This window comes from Oncorhynchus keta, unplaced genomic scaffold (assembly GCF_023373465.1).
Source record: "Oncorhynchus keta strain PuntledgeMale-10-30-2019 unplaced genomic scaffold, Oket_V2 Un_scaffold_21901_pilon_pilon, whole genome shotgun sequence".
Taxonomy (NCBI): domain Eukaryota; kingdom Metazoa; phylum Chordata; class Actinopteri; order Salmoniformes; family Salmonidae; genus Oncorhynchus; species Oncorhynchus keta.
Genome location: NW_026290866.1, coordinates 105,777 through 131,538, shown reverse-complemented (window position 1 = coordinate 131,538; position 25,762 = coordinate 105,777). Strand labels below are relative to the sequence as shown.

At 48.3% G+C, this 25,762-nt stretch overlaps 1 protein-coding gene and 1 long non-coding RNA gene across 4 annotated transcripts in view; both read left to right on the top strand.

Moving 5' to 3' along the window:
* Positions 1 to 25,762, top strand: part of LOC118382645 (periphilin-1-like) — a 78,607-nt gene that overhangs the window by 38,044 nt on the left and 14,801 nt on the right. Inside the window, exons 7-10 of the mRNA XM_052515153.1 lie at positions 9,368 to 9,501; positions 17,329 to 17,363; positions 18,043 to 18,108; positions 22,931 to 23,062. Of these exons, the coding sequence (XP_052371113.1) occupies positions 9,368 to 9,501; positions 17,329 to 17,363; positions 18,043 to 18,108; positions 22,931 to 23,062 (367 nt within the window). The remainder of the gene's footprint in view (positions 1 to 9,367; positions 9,502 to 17,328; positions 17,364 to 18,042; positions 18,109 to 22,930; positions 23,063 to 25,762) is intronic.
* LOC127928141 (uncharacterized) lies at positions 13,857 to 15,798 on the top strand. 3 transcript variants are annotated; one of them, XR_008130579.1, is made up of 5 exons: positions 13,857 to 13,975; positions 14,946 to 15,005; positions 15,071 to 15,190; positions 15,251 to 15,370; positions 15,611 to 15,798. It is a non-coding gene; the product is annotated as an uncharacterized LOC127928141 (long non-coding RNA). The 3 variants fall into 3 exon arrangements; XR_008130577.1 differs by lacking the exon at positions 14,946 to 15,005; XR_008130578.1 differs by lacking the exons at positions 14,946 to 15,005; positions 15,251 to 15,370 and having other exon boundaries at positions 15,491 to 15,798.

Below are 25,762 nucleotides of genomic sequence, written 5' to 3'. Positions count from 1 at the left end.
ACTAACTAGACAGAGGGTATGTATCTGTCTGGTACTACTACTAACTAGACAGAGGGTATGTATCTGTCTTGTACTACTACTACTAGACAGGGTATGTATCTGTCTTGTACTACTACTAACTAGACCACTACTACTAACTAGACAGAGGGTATGTATCTGTCTGGTACTACTACTACTATCCATTACTAACTAGACAGGGTATGTATCTGTCTGGTACTACTACTATCCATTACTAACTAGACAGAGGGTATGTATCTGTCTGGTACTACTACTATCCATTACTAACTAGACAGGGTATGTATCTGTCTGGTACTACTATCCATTACTAACTAGACAGGGTATGTATCTGTCTGGTACTACTATCCATTACTAACTAGACAGAGGGTATGTATCTGTCTGGTACTACTACTATCCATTACTAACTAGACAGAGGGTATGTATCTGTCTGGTACTACTACTAACTAGACAGGGTATGTATCTGTCTGGTACTACCATACTAACTAGACAGAGGGTATGTATCTGTCTGGTACTACTACTAACTAGACAGGGTATGTATCTGTCTGGTACTACTACTAACTAGACAGAGGGTATGTATCTGTCTGGTACTACTACTATCCATTACTAACTAGACAGAGGGTATGTATCTGTCTGGTACTACTACTAACTAGACAGAGGTATGTATCTGTCTGGTACTACTACTACTATCCATTACTAACTAGACAGGGTATGTATCTGTCTGGTACTACTATCCATTACTAACTAGACAGGGTATGTATCTGTCTGGTACTACTATCCATTACTAACTAGACAGAGGGTATGTATCTGTCTGGTACTACTATCCATTACTAACTAGACAGAGGGTATGTATCTGTCTGGTACTACTACTAACTAGACAGAGGGTATGTATCTGTCTTGTACTACTACTAACTAGACAGAGGTATGTATCTGTCTGGTACTACTACTAACTAGACAGAGGGTATGTATCTGTCTGGTACTAACTAACTAGACAGAGGGTATGTATCTGTCTGGTACTACTACTAACTAGACAGAGGGTATGTATCTGTCTGGTACTACTACTACTACCATTACTAACCAGACAGGGTATGTATCTGTCTGGTACTACTACTATCCATTACTAACTAGACAGAGGGTATGTATCTGTCTGGTACTACTACTAACTCCATTACTAACTAACTAGACAGAGGGTATGTATCTGTCTGGTACTACTACTATCCATTACTAACTAGACAGAGGGTATGTATCTGTCTGGTACTACTATCCATTACTAACTAGACAGAGGGTATGTATCTGTCTGGTACTACTACTATCCATTACTAACTAGACAGGGTATGTATCTGTCTGGTACTACTACTAACTAGACAGGGTATGTATCTGTCTGGTACTACTACTACTATCCATTACTAACTAGACAGAGGGTATGTATCTGTCTGGTACTACTACTATCTAGACAGGGTATGTATCTGTCTGGTACTACTACTACTATCCATTACTAACTAGACAGAGGGTATGTATCTGTCTGGTACTACTACTATCCATTACTAACTAGACAGAGGGTATGTATCTGTCTGGTACTACTATCCATTACTAACTAGACAGAGGGTATGTATCTGTCTGGTACTACTACTATCCATTACTAACTAGACAGAGGGTATGTATCTGTCTGGTACTACTACTACTATCCATTACTAACTAGACAGGGTATGTATCTGTCTGGTACTACTATCCATTACTAACTAGACAGGGTATGTATCTGTCTGGTACTACTACTATCCATTACTAACTAGACAGAGGGTATGTATCTGTCTGGTACTACTACTATCCATTACTAACTAGACAGGGTATGTATCTGTCTGGTACTACTACTATCCATTACTAACTAGACAGGGTATGTATCTGTCTGGTACTACTACTAACTAGACAGGGTATGTATCTGTCTGGTACTACTACTAACTAGACAGAGGGTATGTATCTGTCTGGTACTACTACTAACTAGACAGGGTATGTATCTGTCTGGTACTACTACTAACTAGACAGGGTATGTATCTGTCTGGTACTACTACTAACTAGACAGGGTATGTATCTGTCTGGTACTACTACTAACTAGACAGGGTATGTATCTGTCTGGTACTACTACTAACTAGACAGAGGGTATGTATCTGTCTGGTACTACTACTACTATCCATTACTAACTAGACAGGGTATGTATCTGTCTGGTACTACTACTATCCATTACTAACTAGACAGAGGGTATGTATCTGTCTGGTACTACTACTAACTAGACAGGGTATGTATCTGTCTGGTACTACTACTAACTAGACAGAGGGTATGTATCTGTCTGGTACTACTACTATCCATTACTAACTAGACAGAGGGTATGTATCTGTCTGGTACTACTACTACTATCCATTACTAACTAGACAGAGGGTATGTATCTGTCTGGTACTACTACTATCTAGACAGGGTATGTATCTGTCTGGTACTACTACTACTATCCATTACTAACTAGACAGAGGGTATGTATCTGTCTGGTACTACCATACTAACTAGACAGAGGGTATGTATCTGTCTGGTACTACTACTATCCATTACTAACTAGACAGAGGGTATGTATCTGTCTGGTACTACTACTACTATCCATTACTAACTAGACAGAGGGTATGTATCTGTCTGGTACTACTACTACTATCCATTACTAACTAGACAGAGGTATGTATCTGTCTGGTACTACTATCCATTACTAACTAGACAGGGTATGTATCTGTCTGGCACTACTACTATCTAGACAGAGGGTATGTATCTGTCTGGTACTACTACTATCCATTACTAACTAGACAGGGTATGTATCTGTCTGGTACTACTACTACTATCCATTACTAACTAGACAGGGTATGTATCTGTCTGGTACTACTACTATCCATTACTAACTAGACAGAGGGTATGTATCTGTCTGGTACTACTATCCATTACTAACTAGACAGGGTATGTATCTGTCTGGCACTACTACTATCTAGACAGAGGGTATGTATCTGTCTTGTACTACTATCCATTACTAACTAGACAGAGGTATGTATCTGTCTGGTACTACTACTAACTAGACAGGGTATGTATCTGTCTGGTACTACTATCCATTACTAACTAGACAGAGGGTATGTATCTGTCTGGTACTACTACTAACTAGACAGAGGGTATGTATCTGTCTGGTACTACTATCCATTACTAACTAGACAGAGGGTATGTATCTGTCTGGTACTACTACTATCTAGACAGAGGGTATGTATCTGTCTGGTACTACTACTATCTAGACAGAGGGTATGTATCTGTCTGGTACTACTATCCATTACTAACTAGACAGAGGGTATGTATCTGTCTGGTACTACTACTATCTAGACAGAGGGTATGTATCTGTCTGGTACTACTACTATCTAGACAAAGGGTATGTATCTGTCTGGTACTACTATCCATTACTAACTAGACAGAGGGTATGTATCTGTCTGGTACTACTACTAACTAGACAGAGGGTATGTATCTGTCTGGTACTACTACTATCTAGACAGAGGGTATGTATCTGTCTGGTACTACTATCCATTACTAACTAGACAGAGGGTATGTATCTGTCTGGTACTACTATCCATTACTAACTAGACAGGGTATGTATCTGTCTGGTACTACTATCCATTACTAACTAGACAGAGGGTATGTATCTGTCTGGCACTACTATCCATTACTAACTAGACAGAGGGTATGTATCTGTCTGGTACTACTACTATCCATTACTAACTAGACAGAGGGTATGTATCTGTCTGGCACTACTATCCATTACTAACTAGACAGAGGGTATGTATCTGTCTGGTACTACTACTAACTAGACAGAGGGTATGTATCTGTCTGGTACTACTACTAACTAGACAGAGGGTATGTATCTGTCTGGTACTACTACTAACTAGACAGAGGGTATGTATCTGTCTGGTACTACTAACTAGACAGAGGGTATGTATCTGTCTGGTACTACTACTAACTAGACAGAGGGTATGTATCTGTCTGGTACTACTACTAACTAGACAGAGGGTATGTATCTGTCTGGTACTACTACTATCTAGACAGGGTATGTATCTGTCTGGTACTACTACTACTATCCATTACTAACTAGACAGAGGGTATGTATCTGTCTGGTACTACTACTACTATCCATTACTAACTAGACAGGGTATGTATCTGTCTGGTACTACTACTATCTAGACAGGGTATGTATCTGTCTGGTACTACTACTATCCATTACTAACTAGACAGGGTATGTATCTGTCTGGTACTACTATCCATTACTAACTAGACAGAGGGTATGTATCTGTCTGGTACTACTACTACTATCCATTACTAACTAGACAGAGGGTATGTATCTGTCTGGCTACTACTACTACTATCCATTACTAACTAGACAGAGGGTATGTATCTGTCTGGCACTACTACTATCTAGACAGAGGGTATGTATCTGTCTTGTACTACTATCCATTACTAACTAGACAGAGGGTATGTATCTGTCTGGTACTACTACTAACTAGACAGGGTATGTATCTGTCTGGTACTACTATCCATTACTAACTAGACAGAGGGTATGTATCTGTCTGGTACTACTACTACTAGACAGAGGTATGTATCTGTCTGGTACTACTATCCATTACTAACTAGACAGAGGGTATGTATCTGTCTGGTACTACTACTATCTAGACAGAGGGTATGTATCTGTCTGGTACTACTACTATCTAGACAGAGGGTATGTATCTGTCTGGTACTACTATCCATTACTAACTAGACAGAGGGTATGTATCTGTCTGGTACTACTACTATCTAGACAGAGGGTATGTATCTGTCTGGTACTACTACTATCTAGACAGAGGTATGTATCTGTCTGGTACTACTATCCATTACTAACTAGACAGAGGGTATGTATCTGTCTGGTACTACTACTAACTAGACAGAGGGTATGTATCTGTCTGGTACTACTACTATCTAGACAGAGGGTATGTATCTGTCTGGTACTACTATCCATTACTAACTAGACAGAGGGTATGTATCTGTCTGGTACTACTATCCATTACTAACTAGACAGAGGGTATGTATCTGTCTGGTACTACTATCCATTACTAACTAGACAGAGGGTATGTATCTGTCTGGCACTACTATCCATTACTAACTAGACAGGGTATGTATCTGTCTGGTACTACTACTATCCATTACTAACTAGACAGAGGGTATGTATCTGTCTGGCACTACTATCCATTACTAACTAGACAGAGGGTATGTATCTGTCTGGTACTACTACTAACTAGACAGAGGGTATGTATCTGTCTGGTACTACTACTAACTAGACAGAGGTATGTATCTGTCTGGTACTACTACTAGACAGAGGGTATGTATCTGTCTGGTACTACTACTAACTAGACAGGGTATGTATCTGTCTGGTACTACTACTACTATCCATTACTAACTAGACAGGGTATGTATCTGTCTGGTACTACTATCCATTACTAACTAGACAGGGTATGTATCTGTCTGGTACTACTACTACTATCCATTACTAACTAGACAGAGGGTATGTATCTGTCTGGTACTACTACTACTATCCATTACTAACTAGACAGGGTATGTATCTGTCTGGTACTACTACTACTATCCATTACTAACTAGACAGAGGGTATGTATCTGTCTGGTACTACTACTATCCATTACTAACTAGACAGAGGGTATGTATCTGTCTGGTACTACTACTATCCATTACTAACTAGACAGGGTATGTATCTGTCTGGTACTACTACTACTATCCATTACTAACTAGACAGAGGGTATGTATCTGTCTGGTACTACTACTACTATCCATTACTAACTAGACAGGGTATGTATCTGTCTGGTACTACTACTACTATCCATTACTAACTAGACAGAGGGTATGTATCTGTCTGGTACTACTACTACTATCCATTACTAACTAGACAGAGGGTATGTATCTGTCTGGTACTACTACTATCCATTACTAACTAGACAGAGGGTATGTATCTGTCTGGTACTACTACTATCCATTACTAACTAGACAGAGGGTATGTATCTGTCTGGTACTACTACTACTATCCATTACTAACTAGACAGAGGGTATGTATCTGTCTGGTACTACTACTATCCATTACTAACTAGACAGAGGGTATGTATCTGTCTGGTACTACTACTAACTAGACAGGGTATGTATCTGTCTGGTACTACTACTATCCATTACTAACTAGACAGAGGGTATGTATCTGTCTGGTACTACTACTAACTAGACAGAGGGTATGTATCTGTCTGGTACTACTACTAACTAGACAGGGTATGTATCTGTCTGGTACTACTACTATCTAGACAGAGGGTATGTATCTGTCTGGTACTACTACTATCTAGACAGAGGGTATGTATCTGTCTGGTACTACTATCCATTACTAACTAGACAGAGGGTATGTATCTGTCTGGTACTACTACTATCTAGACAGAGGGTATGTATCTGTCTGGTACTACTACTATCTAGACAGAGGTATGTATCTGTCTGGTACTACTATCCATTACTAACTAGACAGAGGGTATGTATCTGTCTGGTACTACTACTAACTAGACAGAGGGTATGTATCTGTCTGGTACTACTACTATCTAGACAGAGGGTATGTATCTGTCTGGTACTACTATCCATTACTAACTAGACAGAGGGTATGTATCTGTCTGGTACTACTATCCATTACTAACTAGACAGAGGGTATGTATCTGTCTGGTACTACTATCCATTACTAACTAGACAGAGGTATGTATCTGTCTGGCTACTACTATCCATTACTATCTAGACAGGGTATGTATCTGTCTGGTACTACTACTATCCATTACTATCTAGACAGGGTATGTATCTGTCTGGTACTACTATCCATTACTAACTAGACAGAGGGTATGTATCTGTCTGGTACTACTACTAACTAGACAGGGTATGTATCTGTCTGGTACTACTACTAACTAGACAGAGGGTATGTATCTGTCTGGTACTACTACTAACTAGACAGAGGGTATGTATCTGTCTGGTACTACTACTAACTAGACAGAGGGTATGTATCTGTCTGGTACTACTACTACTATCCATTACTAACTAGACAGGGTATGTATCTGTCTGGTACTACTATCCATTACTAACTAGACAGGGTATGTATCTGTCTGGTACTACTACTACTATCCATTACTAACTAGACAGAGGGTATGTATCTGTCTGGTACTACTACTACTATCCATTACTAACTAGACAGGGTATGTATCTGTCTGGTACTACTACTACTATCCATTACTAACTAGACAGAGGGTATGTATCTGTCTGGTACTACTACTATCCATTACTAACTAGACAGAGGGTATGTATCTGTCTGGTACTACTACTATCTAGACAGGGTATGTATCTGTCTGGTACTACTACTACTATCCATTACTAACTAGACAGAGGGTATGTATCTGTCTGGTACTACTACTACTATCCATTACTAACTAGACAGGGTATGTATCTGTCTGGTACTACTACTACTATCCATTACTAACTAGACAGAGGGTATGTATCTGTCTGGTACTACTACTACTATCCATTACTAACTAGACAGAGGGTATGTATCTGTCTGGTACTACTACTACTATCCATTACTAACTAGACAGAGGGTATGTATCTGTCTGGTACTACTACTATCCATTACTAACTAGACAGAGGGTATGTATCTGTCTGGTACTACTACTACTATCCATTACTAACTAGACAGAGGGTATGTATCTGTCTGGTACTACTACTACTATCCATTACTAACTAGACAGAGGGTATGTATCTGTCTGGTACTACTACTACTATCCATTACTAACTAGACAGAGGGTATGTATCTGTCTGGTACTACTACTATCCATTACTAACTAGACAGGGTATGTATCTGTCTGGTACTACTACTACTATCCATTACTAACTAGACAGAGGGTATGTATCTGTCTGGTACTACTACTAACTAGACAGAGGGTATGTATCTGTCTGGTACTACTACTACTATCCATTACTAACTAGACAGGGTATGTATCTGTCTGGTACTACTACTATCCATTACTAACTAGACAGAGGGTATGTATCTGTCTGGTACTACTACTATCCATTACTAACTAGACAGGGTATGTATCTGTCTGGTACTACTACTAACTAGACAGAGGGTATGTATCTGTCTGGTACTACTACTAACTAGACAGAGGGTATGTATCTGTCTGGTACTACTACTAACTAGACAGAGGGTATGTATCTGTCTGGTACTACTACTAACTAGACAGAGGGTATGTATCTGTCTGGCACTACTATCCATTACTAACTAGACAGGGTATGTATCTGTCTGGTACTACTATCCATTACTAACTAGACAGAGGGTATGTATCTGTCTGGTACTACTACTACTATCCATTACTAACTAGACAGGGTATGTATCTGTCTGGTACTACTATCCATTACTAACTAGGTAGATATGTATAGGGGTAAGGTGACAGGGATGCTGGAGTGATGGAGGTAGATATGTATAGTGGTAAGGTTACTATATACAGGGTCCGTTCCAGTAGCATATTTACAATGAGCAGGGATACTGGAGTAATGGAGGTAGATATGGTAGATATGTGTAGGAGTGTGTCATTGTGTAGGGAGGGACCTGTGAGTTTGTCCGTGTGTAGGGCCCTGTCAGTGTGTAGGGCCCTGTCAGTGTGTCGGGCCCTGTCAGTGTGTCGGGCCCTGGGAGAGTGTTGGTGTGTCAGTGTGTGTAGGGCCCTGCGAGTGTGTCAGTGTGTAGGGCCCTGTCAGTGTGTCGGGCCCTGGGAGAGTGTTGGTGTGTCAGTGTGTGTAGGGCCCTGTCAGTGTGTAGGGCCCTGCGAGTGTGTCAGTGTATAGGGCCCTGTCAGTGTGTAGGGCCCTGTCAGTGTGTCGGGCCCTGGGAGAGTGTTGGTGTGTCAGTGTGTGTAGGGCCCTGGGTGTGTGTAGGCCCCTGGGTGTGTATAGAGACAAAAATAAGAATAAAATACAAGGGTCAACTCAGTCTGTGTAGACATTTAGTTAGCTATGTATCAGTCATGGCTTGGGGATAGAAGCTGTTCTGGAGCCTGTTGGTGTCAGACTTGATACATCGGTACCACTCAGACTCTAGATATGTGAAGATGCTGATCTCTCTCTCTCTGTATCTTCTATCTTGTCTTCTGTTATTTGACCCTTTACCATCTTTAGTTGAATGTTCCGATTTATATGTCACTAAGAGCATCTACAGGTGACTAAAATCCCCCTTGTCTCTCACACCCACAGAAGGAAAGGCCCCTTGCCTCCCCTGAGAGCAGACGTCCCTCCCTCCCCCCACAGCCGGTCCGGCTCCACCGTCAGTAGCAAGAGCTACTCTCCTGACAGAGCCAAGGGTCTCCCCCACCCCGCCCAGCAGAAAAGTAAGTACCTCCGCCGCCACTCACTCCCTACCAATCATGTTCCTCTTGGGTTGCATTTAGTTCAGCAGCTTATGAAGAGCTGGGATTCCAGCTGGACTTGTCCAATAGACAGATGATAGCCCTGTGAGTTGACATTTTGACCCCACTACATTATTGGAACCAGGGGGGAATCCTCAGCCTCTGTCGTCCCCATCTGATGATGTCATGGCGTGCTTTTAGGTGTGGACTATCCTGAAGCGCTCTCTGGTACCCCTGTGGCTGAGCAGCCCTGGGGTGGGTGTCTGTTCCCCAAACAGGCCCGTGGACAAGTACCCACGGGTCAGTGGTGCCCTGTGCTGTGTTACAGGCCCAGCTTTCGGAGTCCACTACTCCATAGTAGCATGCAGTGTGGAGCATGGACGACTAACTCTCTTTACACTCCATACGGTGCTACCTGATTCACAATCTGGGGTCCAACTGGGCCGGCTCGGTTTCACATCCACATTAGTCGCTGGAACCGAGCTGGAAAGGACATTCTGGAGCCAGCAGCGTCCAGTTTGGGTCGCCCCTATAGTGTGAATCAGTCATAGGTGTGATTGTCTCTTCCACTGAGCATGTTGATTCTGCTCCTCCTCATCCGTCTATTGGTTCTAACAGCCATAATGATCCTCTATAGTAGCTCATTAGTCGACAGGAGCCGTTCCCAGCCGGCTGGCGGCCTGTGTGATTCTAGTCTTACTGACGTCCATGGTCTCAGGGTGTGAGGATTTTTGTCAGAGCGGGATGTCTGGTCAGTACAGGGAACAGAGGAAACTAGGATGGGTTGTAGAGACTATAGTGTGTGTTTTAGTGTAGAGAATGAACCGTTACTGTAGCTAATATCATGAACAGAAATGTGTCTGCCCACTCAATGCTGGATTACTGTTATTTCATCAGAACACTTCTGTCCTGTGTTTCTAATGACACACTATCGATCTAACCAAGGACAAAGTATGGAGAAATGGCTCTTTAGCTCCGTGGTCAAACACCAGCTCCCAAAAGGTTGAACCTCAACGTTGAATTGAGATATAGAATGAGGTTTAACAGTGAACCAACGTACGTCCAGCTCCGCCCATAATAAAAGGTTTCTGTGAAAGTATTTTTATACTGCTGGGTCTTTTTCAGCTGAGGTAACCTGAGGGAGAGGTTTCTGTGAAGGTCTTTATACTGCTGGGTCTGTTTCAGCTGAGGTAACCTGAGGGAGAGGTTTCTGTGAAGGTCTTTATACTGCTGGGTCTGTTTCAGCTGAGGTAACCTGAGGGAGAGGTTTCCGTGAAGGTCTTTATACTGCTGGGTCTGTTTCAGCTGAGGTAACCTGAGGGAGAGGTTTCTGTGAAGGTCTTTATACTGCTGGGTCTGTTTCAGCTGAGGTAACCTGAGAGAGAGGTTTCTGTGAAGGTCTTTATACTGCTGGGTCTGTTTCAGCTGAGGTAACCTGAGGGAGAGGTTTCTGTGAAGGTCTTTATACTGCTGGGTCTGTTTCAGCTGAGGGAGGGTTTCTGTGAAGGTCTTTATACTGCTGGGTCTGTTTCAGCTGAGGTAACCTGAGGGAGAGGTTTCTGTGAAGGTCTTTATACTGCTGGGTCTGTTTCAGCTGAGGTAACCTGAGGGAGAGGTTTCTGTGAAGGTCTTTATACTGCTGGGTCTGTTTCAGCTGAGGTAACCTGAGGGAGAGGTTTCTGTGAAGGTCTTTATACTGCTGGGTCTGTTTCAGCTGAGGTAACCTGAGAGAGAGGTTTCTGTGAAGGTCTTTATACTGCTGGGTCTGTTTCAGCTGAGGTAACTGCTGGGTCTGTTTCAGGGAACCTGAGGTTTCTGTGAAGGTCTTTATACTGCTGGGTCTGTTTCAGCTGAGGTAACCTGAAGGTCTTTATACTGCTGGGTCTGTTTCAGAGGTAAGAGGAAGGAGTAAGTTGCTCTCTCTAATGGATATAACTGCTGTGTGGGTCGACATGTTAGTGTGGGAGATGGATGTTACTGGCCACCATGTTGGCTCTGTCAACCCTTTTCCAGCTTGGGGCAAGACCAAACTAATATCCTCCACCCAAAGGTTCTCTCTGTCTGGTCTTTCTCAATCCCACTTTCACATTCAGTTATGGAGTGTTATTTTGATAACATGGAAATGAATTCTGTTCAACCCACAAAGTCGGCCAAGGGATTTGACACAGTCACACATCTCTCCACTAGAGATGTCATTCAGAACGTATCGTCCATCAGAGTTGAGTTCAGCAGTCTATCTGAATAACGGTATGTGGTGCAGGGAGAAGGAGCCCTCTTAAATATGGAACCAGCACCTCATTTGAATTTCTCCTGGGAGTGTCTGAGCATGGTGTTTGAAAAACACAGACATGGACCTAATGGGTAATTGACCATGGCGCCTGCGGTGGTGCCCACTGGGCATCGATGCTGCTTGGGCATCAAGCCTCTGGCAACACAGGTCAGAGAGAGCGAGAGACGGAAAGAGGAGAGTGCCAACAGACAAATGAGGACATGCAATTCAGTCTGACTCGCCTGCAGGGTGTCTCCTAATGCAGACTTATTATGCACCCATCCACAGGATCTGATCAGTGCAGAGGGGATAGGAGGGGACAAGCCTGGCTGGAGAGGACTACAGAGGTTTAAACACAGTACAGAGGGGATAGGAGGGGACAAGCCTGGCTGGAGAGGACTACAGAGGTTTAAACACAGTACAGAGGGGATAGGAGGGGACAAGCCTGGCTGGAGAGGACTACAGAGGTTTAAACACAGTACAGAGGGGATAGGAGGGGACAAGCCTGGCTGGAGAGGACTACAGAGGTGTAAACACAGTACAGAGGGGATAGGAGGGGACAAGCCTGGCTGGAGAGGACTACAGAGGTTTAAACACAGTGCAGAGGGGACAAGCCTGGCTGGAGGGAGGGGACAAGCAGAGGGGATAGGAGGGGACAAGCCTGGCTGGAGAGGACTACAGAGGTTTAAACACAGTACAGAGGGGATAGGACAAGCCTGGCTGGAGAGGACTACAGAGGTTTAAACACAGTGCAGGGGGACTGGCTGGAGAGGACTACAGAGGTTTAAACACAGTACAGAGGGGATAGGAGGGGGGGACAAGCCTGGCTGGAGAGGACTACAGAGGTTTAAACACAGTACAGAGGGGATAGGAGGGGGGGACAAGCCTGGCTGGAGAGGACTACAGAGGTTTAAACACAGTGCAGAGGGGATAGGAGGGGACAAGCCTGGCTGGAGAGGACTACAGAGGTTTAAACACAGTGCAGAGGGGATAGGAGGGGACAAGCCTGGCTGGAGAGGACTACAGAGGTTTAAACACAGTGCAGAGGGGATAGGAGGGGACAAGCCTGGCTGGAGAGGACTACAGAGGTTTAAACACAGTACAGAGGGGATAGGAGGGGACAAGCCTGGCTGGAGAGGACTACAGAGGTTTAAACACAGTGCAGAGGGGATAGGAGGGGACAAGCCTGGCTGGAGAGGACTACAGAGGTTTAAACACAGTACAGAGGGGATAGGAGGGGACAAGCCTGGCTGGAGAGGACTACAGAGGTTTAAACACAGTGCAGAGGGGATAGGAGGGGACAAGCCTGGCTGGAGAGGACTACAGAGGTTTAAACACAGTACAGAGGGGATAGGAGGGGACAAGCCTGGCTGGAGAGGACTACAGAGGTTTAAACACAGTGCAGAGGGGATAGGAGGGGACAAGCCTGGCTGGAGAGGACTACAGAGGTTTAAACACAGTACAGAGGGGACTACAGAGGTGTAGGAGGGGACAAGCCTGGCTGGAGAGGACTACAGAGGTTTAAACACAGTACAGAGGGGATAGGAGGGGACAAGCCTGGCTGGAGAGGACTACAGAGGTTTAAACACAGTACAGAGGGGATAGGAGGGGGGGGGACAAGCCTGACTGGAGAGGACTACAGAGGTTTAAACACAGTACAGAGGGGATAGGAGGGGACAAGCCTGACTGGAGAGGACTACAGAGGTTTAAACACAGAGAGGGGACAAGCCTGGCTGGAGAGGACTACAGAGGTTTAAACACAGTACAGAGGGGATAGGAGGGACAAGAGGTTTAAACACAGTACAGAGGGGACTGGCTGGAGAGGACTACAGAGGTTTAAACACAGTACAGAGGGGATAGGAGGGGACAAGCCTGACTGGAGAGGACTACAGAGGTTTAAACACAGTGCAGAGGGGATAGGAGGGGACAAGCCTGACTGGAGAGGACTACAGAGGTTTAAACACAGTACAGAGGGGATAGGAGGGGACAAGCCTGGCTGGAGAGAGGGTTTAAACACAGTACAGAGGGGATAGGAGGGGACAAGCCTGACTGGAGAGGACTACAGAGGTTTAAACACAGTGCAGAGGGGATAGGAGGGGACAAGCCTGACTGGAGAGGACTACAGAGGTTTAAACACAGTACAGAGGGGATAGGAGGGGACAAGCCTGACTGGAGAGGACTACAGAGGTTTAAACACAGTGCAGAGGGGATAGGAGGGGACAAGCCTGGCTGGAGAGGACTACAGAGGTTTAAACACAGTGCAGAGGGGATAGGAGGGGACAAGCCTGACTGGAGAGGACTACAGAGGTTTAAACACAGTGCAGAGGGGATAGGAGGGGACAAGCCTGGCTGGAGAGGACTACAGAGGTTTAAACACAGTGCAGAGGGGATAGGAGGGGACAAGCCTGGCTGGAGAGGACTACAGAGGTTTAAACACAGTGCAGAGGGGATAGGAGGGGACAAGCCTGACTGGAGAGGACTACAGAGGTTTAAACACAGTACAGAGGGGATAGGAGGGGGGGGGACAAGCCTGACTGGAGAGGACTACAGAGGTTTAAACACAGTGCAGAGGGGATAGGAGGGGGGACAAGCCTGACTGGAGAGGACTACAGAGGTTTAAACACAGTACAGAGGGGATAGGAGGGGGGGACAAGCCTGACTGGAGAGGACTACAGAGGTTTAAACACAGTGCAGAGGGGATAGGAGGGGACAAGCCTGGCTGGAGAGGACTACAGAGGTTTAAACACAGTACAGAGGGGATAGGAGGGGACAAGCCTGGCTGGAGAGGACTACAGAGGTTTAAACACAGTGCAGAGGGGATAGGAGGGGACAAGCCTGGCTGGAGAGGACTACAGAGGTTTAAACACAGTGCAGAGGGGATAGGAGGGGACAAGCCTGGCTGGAGAGGACTACAGAGGTTTAAACACAGTACAGAGGGGATAGGAGGGGACAAGCCTGGCTGGAGAGGACTACAGAGGTTTAAACACAGTACAGAGGGGATAGGAGGGGACAAGCCTGGCTGGAGAGGACTACAGAGGTTTAAACACAGTGCAGAGGGGATAGGAGGGGACAAGCCTGGCTGGAGAGGACTACAGAGGTTTAAACACAGTACAGAGGGGATAGGAGGGGACAAGCCTGGCTGGAGAGGACTACAGAGGTTTAAACACAGTACAGAGGGGATAGGAGGGGACAAGCCTGACTGGAGAGGACTACAGAGGTTTAAACACAGTGCAGAGGGGATAGGAGGGGGGGGGACAAGCCTGACTGGAGAGGACTACAGAGGTTTAAACACAGTACAGAGGGGATAGGAGGGGACAAGCCTGACTGGAGAGGACTACAGAGGTTTAAACACAGTACAGAGGGGATAGGAGGGGACAAGCCTGACTGGAGAGGACTACAGAGGTTTAAACACAGTACAGAGGGGATAGGAGGGGACAAGCCTGGCTGGAGAGGACTACAGAGGTTTAAACACAGTACAGAGGGGATAGGAGGGGACAAGCCTGACTGGAGAGGACTACAGAGGTTTAAACACAGTGCAGAGGGGATAGGAGGGGACAAGCCTGGCTGGAGAGGACTACAGAGGTTTAAACACAGTACAGAGGGGATAGGAGGGGACAAGCCTGGCTGGAGAGGACTACAGAGGTTTAAACACAGTACAGAGGGGATAGGAGGGGACAAGCCTGGCTGGAGAGGACTACAGAGGTTTAAACACAGTACAGAGGGGATAGGAGGGGACAAGCCTGACTGGAGAGGACTACAGAGGTTTAAACACAGTACAGAGGGGATAGGAGGGGACAAGCCTGGCTGGAGAGGACTACAGAGGTGTAAACACAGTGCAGAGGGGATAGGAGGGGACAAGCCTGGCTGGAGAGGACTACAGAGGTTTAAACACATCCCAAATAATAACAGGAGCTGGACAAAGATCCAATGCAATGGTGGATGGAGACAGTCTGGCGGTGTGTCTGATGGAGACTGTCTGGCGGTGTGTCTGATGGAGACTGTCTGGCGGTGTGTCGATGGAGACTGTCTGGCGGTGTGTCGGATGGAGACTGTCTGGCGGTGTGTCGGATGGAGACTGTCTGGCGGTGTGTCGGATGGAGACTGTCTGGCGGTGTGTCGGATGGAGACTGTCTGGCGGTGTGTCGGATGGAGACTGTCTGGCGGTGTGTCGGATGGAGACTGTCTGGCGGTGTGTCGGATGGAGACTGTCTGGCGGTGTGTCGGATGGAGACTGTCTGGCGGTGTGTCGGATGGAGACTGTCTGGCGGTGTGTCGGATGGAGACAGTGTGTCGGATGGAGACTGTCTGGCGGTGTGTCGGATGGAGACTGTCTGGCGGTGTGTCGGATGGAGACAGTCTGGCGGTGTGTCGGATGGAGACAGTGTGTCGGATGGAGACTGTCTGGCGGTGTGTCGGATGGAGACAGTCTGGCGGTGTGTCGGATGGAGACAGTCTGGCGGTGTGTCGGATGGAGACAGTCTGGCGGTGTGTCGGATGGAGACTGTCTGGCGGTGTGTCGGATGGAGACTGTCTGGCGGTGTGTCGGATGGAGACAGTCTGGCGGTGTGTCGGATGGAGACAGTCTGGCGGTGTGTCGGATGGAGACTGTCTGGCGGTGTGTCGGATGGAGACTGTCTGGCGGTGTGTCGGATGGAGACAGTCTGGCGGTGTGTCGGATGGAGACAGTCTGGCGGTGTGTCGGATGGAGACAGTCTGGCGGTGTGTCGGATGGAGACTGTCTGGCGGTGTGTCGGATGGAGACTGTCTGGCGGTGTGTCGGATGGAGACTGTCTGGCGGTGTGTCGGATGGAGACTGTCTGGCGGTGTGTCGGATGGAGACTGTCTGGCGGTGTGTCGGGTGGAGACTGTCTGGCGGTGTGTCGGGTGGAGACTGTCTGGCGGTGTGTCGGGTGGAGACTGTCTGGCGGTGTGTCGGATGGAGACTGTCTGGCGGTGTGTCGGATGGAGACAGTCTGGCGGTGTGTCGGATGGAGACAGTCTGGCGGTGTGTCGGATGGAGACAGTCTGGCGGTGTGTCGGATGGAGACAGTCTGGCGGTGTGTCGGATGGAGACAGTCTGGCGGTGTGTCGGATGGAGACAGTCTGGCGGTGTGTCGGATGGAGACAGTCTGGCGGTGTGTCGGATGGAGACAGTCTGGCGGTGTGTCGGATGGAGACAGTCTGGCGGTGTGTCGGATGGAGACAGTCTGGCGGTGTGTCGGATGGAGACAGTCTGGCGGTGTGTCGGATGGAGACAGTCTGGCGGTGTGTCGGATGGAGACAGTCTGGCGGTGTGTCGGATGGAGACTGTCTGGCGGTGTGACTCGGATGGAGACAGTCTGGCGGTGTGTCGGGTGGACCAGTCTGGCGGTGAATGGAGACAGTCTGGCGGTGTGTCGGATGGAGACAGTCTGGCGGTGTGTCGGATGGAGACAGTCTGGCATAGACCAGCCTGGTGTGTCGGATGGAGACAGTCTGGCGGTGTGTCGGATGGAGACAGTCTGAATGGAGACAGTCTGGCTTTCTCTCTCCCTCTCCAGACAAAGACAGGCCCCTGTCGGATGGAGACTGTCTGGTGAGTCCTGATGAAGTGTTTTACGGATGGAGACAAAAAGTCTGGCTGTTCATGCTTTAATTCATGTCAGGATGGATTTACAGCTGGCCCAAGGGGTGTGATCCAATACACCGCTCTGGGCTGTTCTTAGACTGTCTGGCGGTGCCTGTCGGATGGACAGACTGGCTGGCTGGCTGTTTCCTCTGCCTTTCTCTTGGTACTGAATACTGACTAAGTGGAACTGGCGGGGATAGACCAGGTGTGTGATGCTCCACCGTACTGAATACACACAGCTGCCTGGTGCCCCACCGTACTGAATCACACAGCTGAACCTGAATACCACAGCTGCCTGATGCTCCACCAACTGAATACACACAGCTGCCTGGTGCTCCACCGTACTGAATACCACAATAAGATCACACAGCTGCCTGATGCTCCACACTGAATACACACAGCTGCCTGATGCTCCACCGTTTTGATGCACGTTACTGAATACACACAGCTGCCTGATGCTCCACCGTGAATACACAGAGCTGTGATGCTGACCGTATGAATACACACAGCTGCCTGATGCTCCATCCCTCAGACTGCTGATGCTCCACGTTACTGAATACACACAGCTGCCTGATGCTCCACGTTACTGAATACACACTCCTGATGCTCCACCGACAAAGACAGGCCTGATGCTGGTCATTCTCAGGAATACACACAGCTGCCTGATGCACCTGAATACACAGAGCTGCCTGAGAGCATAGCGTCCACTAAGCTGACCTGCTGATGAATGTTTTACACAGCTGCCTGATGCTCCACCGTTACTGAATGCAATTCATGTCAGCTGCCTGATGCTCCACCTTACTGAATACACACACCGCTGCCTGATGCTCCACCGTACTGAATACACAGAGCTGCCTGATGCTCCACCGTTAAAAACTGAATACAGAGACTGCCTGATGCTCCACCGTACTGAATACACACAGCTGCCTACCGTACTGACACAGCTGACCGTGGATGCTCCACCATACTGAATACTGCCTGATGCATGGCTGCCTGATGCTCCACCGTACTGAATACACAGGCCTGATGCTCCACCGTACTGAATACACACAGCTGCCTGATGCTCCACCGTACTGAATACACAGAGCTGCCTGTGATGCTCCACCGTGAATACACAGAGCTGCCTGAATACTGAATACACAGAGCTGCCTGATGCTCCACCGTACTGAATACACAGAGCTGCCTGATGCTCCACCGTACTGAATACACACAGCTGCCTGATGCTCCACCGTACTGAATACACACAGCTGCCTGATGCTCCACCGTACTGAATACACACAGCTGCCTGATGCTCCACCGTACTGAATACACAGAGCTGCCTGATGCTCCACCGTACTGAATACACACAGCTGCCTGATGCTCCACCGTACTGAATACACAGAGCTGCCTGATGCTCCACCGTACTGAATACACACAGCTGCCTGATGCTCCACCGTACTGAATACACAGAGCTGCCTGATGCTCCACGTTACTGAATACACAGAGCTGCCTGATGCTCCACCGTACTGAATACACAGAGCTGCCTGATGCTCCACCGTACTGAATACACAGAGCTGCCTGATGCTCCACCGTACTGAATACACAGAGCTGCCTGATGCTCCACCGTACTGAATACACAGAGCTGCCTGATGCTCCACCGTACTGAATACACAGAGCTGCCTGATGCTCCACCGTACTGAATACACAGAGCTGCCTGATGCTCCACCGTACTGAATACACAGAGCTGCCTGATGCTCCACCGTACTGAATACACAGAGCTGCCTGATGCTCCACCGTACTGAATACACAGAGCTGCCTGATGCTCCACCGTACTGAATACACAGAGCTGCCTGATGCTCCACCGTACTGAATACACACAGCTGCCTGATGCTCCACCGTACTGAATACACACAGCTGCCTGATGCTCCACCGTACTGAATACACAGAGCTGCCTGATGCTCCACCGTACTGAATACACAGAGCTGCCTGATGCTCCACCGTACTGAATACACAGAGCTGCCTGATGCTCCACCGTACTGAATACACAGAGCTGCCTGATGCTCCACCGTTACTGAATACACACAGCTGCCTGATGCTCCACCGTACTGAATACACAGAGCTGCCTGATGCTCCACCGTACTGAATACACAGAGCTGCCTGATGCTCCACCGTACTGAATACACACAGAGCTGCCTGATGCTCCACCGTACTGAATACACAGAGCTGCCTGATGCTCCACCGTACTGAATACACAGAGCTGCCTGATGCTCCACCGTACTGAATACACACAGCTGCCTGATGCTCCACCGTACTGAATACACAGCTGCCTGATGCTCCACCGTACTGAATACACAGAGCTGCCTGATGCTCCACCGTACTGAGCTGCCTGATGCTCCACCGTACTGAATACACACAGCTGCCTGATGCTCCACGGTACTGAATACACAGAGCTGCCTGATGCTCCACCGTACTGAATACACAGAGCTGCCTGATGCTCCACCGTACTGAATACACAGAGCTGCCTGGCACGCTAGTGACGCTACATTATCTATGGTCTCTGTTTCATCATATCATCTCTAACTAACAAACAAACCTCTTGACAAATTATTCTGGAACATCTTAGAAGTGTTAAAGTGCTGTGAATCATCTGATGCCAGTTGTGTTGGTAAATATTTTCTGTATACTCTGGGTAGAATCATCCTTTTGATTTGGGCTGACATTTAGACAACCGTTTGAACCTAGCCAGACATTTTCTGAAACTTTATCCTCCGAGAGATCGGAAGGCGCACCGGTACCTCCCTTGGAAAGTGTGTGTGTGTGTGTGTGTGTGTGTGTGTGTGTGTGTGTGTGTGTGTGTGCACCAATAAACCCTCTGATGAAAGTATTTTTTTTAGTGAGAGCCCCGCCGCGACCTCCTCCATCCCTCCAACCCTCTGTTTGATCTGGTCACGACAGGCAGGCGGTGTGTTCCCCTCCTCCTCTCTCTCCCTGGTTTAGAACCCAGAACCTTAGTCAAGATCAAAGAGCTCTGCCATGAGTAAACTCATTTTAATGGGAGAGCGTGTAGGTTCAACAAACACTCTTGCTTTTGGGAGTTATCCTTAAGAGAACACAGACGCACACAGGCACCACGTCTCCCTGGGTAACTGCTCAGGCTTACACAGATCTGGGATGTTTAGGGGGTGTTCATGATGTGTTCTTAAAAGGCTAGACATTGAAGTGGGACTGGGAGAGAAAGAGAGCCTGACTGTGCTTACACGGGCAGACCAATTCTGATATTTTTCCCACTAATTGGTATTTTGGCCAATCACATCAGATATTTTTTAGAGCCCCACTCTCTCTCTTCCTGCCCCCCCCTACACACTTGGCTCTGTGATGCCCGTTTTCATATATTTGTCTTATTTTTGAATGACTTAGGGTCACTAATGCGACTTGACTCTCTAACTTGCTTCCTCTCTCCAGAATGTTTAATCAAGCATAGCCAGCTCTCTGCATCCCCAGTCCCCTAGCTAGCCCCTTAAAGGACAATACGAAATGAGGACTGAGCGATGCAGAGGGAGAGGGGTAGAAAGAGAGAGCGATGGAGAGGGGTAGAGAGAGCGAGAGACTGAGAGGGGTAGAGAGAGCGAGAGACGGAGAGGGGTAGAGAGAGCGAGTGACAGGGAAGGGGTAGAAAGAGATGGAGAGAACCATAGGGAGAGGGGTAGAGAGACTGAGAGAGGGGTAGAGAGACTGAGAGAGGGGTAGAGAGACTGAGGGAGGGGTAGAGAGACTGGGGGAGGGGTAGAGAGACTGGGGAGGGGTAGAGAGACTCAGGGAGGGGTAGAGAGACTGAGGGAGGGGTAGAGAGACTGAGGGAGGGGTAGAGAGACACAGAGAGGGGTAGAGAGACACAGAGAGGGGTAGAGAGACACAGAGAGGGGTAGAGAGAGACTGAGAGAGGGGTAGAGAGAGACTGAGAGAGGGGTAGAGAGAGAGAGACTAAGAGGGGTAGAGAGAGACGAAGAGGGGGAGAGAGAGAGAGAGACTAAGAGGGGTAGAGAGAGACTAAGAGGGGTAGAGAGAGACTAGAGAGGGGTAGAGAGAGACTAAGAGGGGTAGAGAGAGAGAGAGACAAGAGGGGTAGAGAGAGAGAGACGAAGAGGGGTAGAGAGAGAGAGAGACGAAGAGGGGTAGAGAGAGAGAGAGACGAAGAGGGGTAGAGAGAGAGAGAGAGACGAAGAGGGGAGAGAGAGAGAGAGACGAAGAGGGGGAGAGAGAGAGAGAGAGACGAAGGGGGAGAGAGAGACGAGAGGGGAGAGAGAGAGACGAAGAGGGGGAGAGAGAGACGAAGAGGGGGAGAGAGAGAAGAGGGGGAGAGAGAGAGACGAAGAGGGGGAGAGAGAGACAGAGAAGAGGGGGAGAGAGAGAGAGACGAAGAGGGGTAGAGAGAGAGACGAAGAGGGGTAGAGAGAGAGAGACGAAGAGGGGTAGAGAGAGAGACGAAGAGGGGTAAGAGAGAGAGAGAGACGAAGAGGGGTAGAGAGAGAGAGACGAAGAGGGGTAGAGAGAGAGAGACGAAGAGGGGTAGAGAGAGGGAGACGAAGAGGGGTAGAGAGAGGGAGACGAAGAGGGGTAGAGAGAGGGAGACGAAGAGGGGTAGAGAGAGGGAGACGAAGAGGGGTAGAGAGAGGGAGACGAAGAGGGGTAGAGAGAGGGAGAGACGAAGAGGGGGAGAGAGAGAGAGAGACGAAGAGGGGTAGGGAGAGAGAGAGACGAAGAGGGGTAGAGAGAGAGACGAAGAGGGGTAGAGAGAGAGAGAAGAGGGGTAGAGAGAGAGAGAGACGAGAGGGGTAGAGAGAGACGAAGAGGGGGAGAGAGAGAGAGAGAGAGAGACGAAGAGGGGGAGAGAGAGAGAGAGAGAGAGAGACAGGGAGAGGGGTAGAGAGAGAGAGAGAGAGAGAGAGACACGGAGAGGAGTAGAGAGGGATCCAGCAGTATAGAAGCAATGATCTAAGTTGGCCTCGTTTTCTCCTCGTTTCTCCCTGTCTCAGTCTCTGACACATGGGGGGCCAGACTTTTATACCCAGTGGGGGGAGGGATAATGCTGTTGGCTGGCTGATCTCTCTCTACTAAAGAGGGTTAATTGGAGCTCTGCTGTGTGATTTGATCACCATACTTAATGCAATGTTAACATCTCATTTTGTTTTGGGGTTTATTTGAACTTTTCCCATGATGCACAAATGCAGAGTCTAGCTGAGCCCTAAAAGTAGGGAATGCTCCACTTCGATGCTGACCAGAGCACTGTGTGTGTTTTGACTCTCTGGACATGACCACACTGTTTGAGGGGATCACCCATATCGATTCAATGGCATTGATAGCAGAGTGGACAATGTAGAAGGACTTTATGCTTAAAAAAGTTATGTGTTTTGTCTTAAATTGATCACTTAAAATAGACCCTTGAATAATAATGAAATAAATGAATATAAAAGCTTGGGATGAATCGGTTTTCAGAAATCCTTCTTCCAGCCAGCGGAGCGACCCAGGACACCATCTCTCTCTGTCTCTCTCCCCAGGAGGAGGCTCATGTCCTAGAGTGGGACCGTGAGGAGGGCCTGCCCCCCATCGATGAGACCCCCAAGACCCAGGATGACTTCCAGGAGCGCCGAGCGCAGGCCATCGGAGCCAAGGCCCGGGAAATAGAGCAGGTACCCAACACAGCCATGTCTCTGGCGTGGTGAGCCCACACACACACTTCAGCCCAACACAGCCATGTCTCTGGCGTGGTGAGCCCACATACACACTTCAGCCCAACACAGACATGTCTCTGGCGTGGTGAGCCCACATACACACTTCAGCCCAACACAGCCATGTCTCTGGCGTGGTGAGCCCACATACACACTTCAGCCCAACACAGCCATGTCTCTGGCGTGGTGAGCCCACACACACACTTCAGCCCAACACAGTCATGTCTCTGGCGTGGTGAGCCCACATACACACTTCAGCCCAACACAGCCATGTCTCTGGCGTGGTGAGCCCACACACACACTTCAGCCCAACACAGCCATGTCTCTGGCGTGGTGAGCCCACACACACACTTCAGCCCAACACAGCCATGTCTCTGGCGTGGTGAGCCCACACACACACTTCAGCCCAACACAGCCATGTCTCTGGCGTGGTGAGCCCACACACACACTTCAGCCCAACACAGCCATGTCTCTGGCGTGGTGAGCCCACACACACACTTCAGCCCAACACAGTCATGTCTCTGGCGTGGTGAGCCCACATACACACTTCAGCCCAACACAGCCATGTCTCTGGCGTGGTGAGCCCACACACACACTTCAGCCCAACACAGCCATGTCTCTGGCGTGGTGAGCCCACATACACACTTCAGCCCAACACAGCCATGTCTCTGGCGTGGTGAGCCCACACACACACTTCAGCCCAACACAGCCATGTCTCTGGCGTGGTGAGCCCACACACACACTTCAGCCCAACACAGCCATGTCTCTGGCGTGGTGAGCCCACACACACACTTCAGCCCAACACAGCCATGTCTCTGGCGTGGTGAGCCCACATACACACTTCAGCCCAACACAGCCATGTCTCTGGCGTGGTGAGCCCACACACACACTTCAGCCCAACACAGCCATGTCTCTGGCGTGGTGAGCCCACACACACACTTCAGCCCAACACAGCCATGTCTCTGGCGTGGTGAGCCCACACACACACTTCAGCCCAACACAGTCATGTCTCTGGCGTGGTGAGCCCACATACACACTTCAGCCCAACACAGCCATGTCTCTGGCGTGGTGAGCCCACATACACACTTCAGCCCAACACAGCCATGTCTCTGGCGTGGTGAGCCCACACACACACTTCAGCCCAACACAGCCATGTCTCTGGCGTGGTGAGCCCACATACACACTTCAGCCCAACACAGCCATGTCTCTGGCGTGGTGAGCCCACATACACACTTCAGCCCAACACAGCCATGTCTCTGGCGTGGTGAGCCCACACACACACTTCAGCCCAACACAGCCACGTCTCTGGCGTGGTGAGCCCACACACACACTTCAGCCCAACACAGCCATGTCTCTGGCGTGGTGAGCCCACATACACACTTCAGGTTATTTATCATATGTATAATAACACAGACACGTCACATTAAACAGTCAGGTCATCTGGTCTGGAAAAGTGGAATTCAGGCCTGGACTTTTTCCTTATCCTGTCATCTGAAGCAGGAGAAACTCCTGGGCCGAGTCATGGTTTCTTATCTGTGTATTACAGCAAACAGCCAGATGTCTATATATACCAGGTTTATGTACCATCCCCACCCAGCCTAGTTCTACCCACGTTAATATACCACCCCCACCCAGCCTAGTTCTACCCACGTTAATATACCACCCCCACCCAGCCGACTTCTACCCAGGTTAATATACCACCCCCACCTAGCCTAGTGCTACCCAGGTTAATATACCACCCCCACCTAGCCTAGTGCTACCCAAGTTAATATACCACCCCCACCTAGCCTAGTGCTACCCAGGTTAATATACCACCCCCACCTAGCCTAGTGCTACCCAGGTTAATATACCACCCCCACCTAGCCTAGTGCTACCCAAGTTAATATACCACCCCGACCCAGCCTAGTTCTACCCAGGTTTATATACCACCCCCACCCAGCCTAGTTCTACCCAGGTTTATATACCACCCCCACCCAGCCTAGTTCTACCCAGGTTTATATACCACCCCCACCCAGCCTAGTTCTACCCACGTTAATATACCACCCCCACCCAGCCTAGTTCTACCCACGTTAATATACCACCCCCACCCAGCCTAGTTCTACCCAGGTTAATATACCACCCCCACCTAGCCTAGTTCTACCCAGGTTAATATACCACCCCCACCTAGCCTAGTGCTACCCAGGTTAATATACCACCCCCACCTAGCCTAGTGCTACCCAGGTTAATATACCACCCCCACCTAGCCTAGTTCTACCCAGGTTTATATACCACCCCCACCCAGCCTAGTTCTACCCAGGTTTATATACCACCCCCACCCAGCCTAGTTCTACCCAGGTTTATATACCACCCCCACCCAGCCTAATTCTACCCAGGGTTATATTCCACCAGTCTAGTTCTACCCAGGGTTATATTCCACCAGCCTAGTGCTACCCAGGTTTATATACCACCCCCACCCAGTCCAGTTCTACCCAGTTGTATATACCACCAGTCCAGTACTACCCAGGTTTATATACCACCCCCACCCAGCCTAATTCTACCCAGGGTTATATACCACCAGTCTAGTGCTACCCAGGTTAATATACCACCAGTCCAGTTCTACCCAGGTTAATATACCACCTGTCTAGTGCTACCCAGGTTAATATACCACCAGTCCAGTTCTAC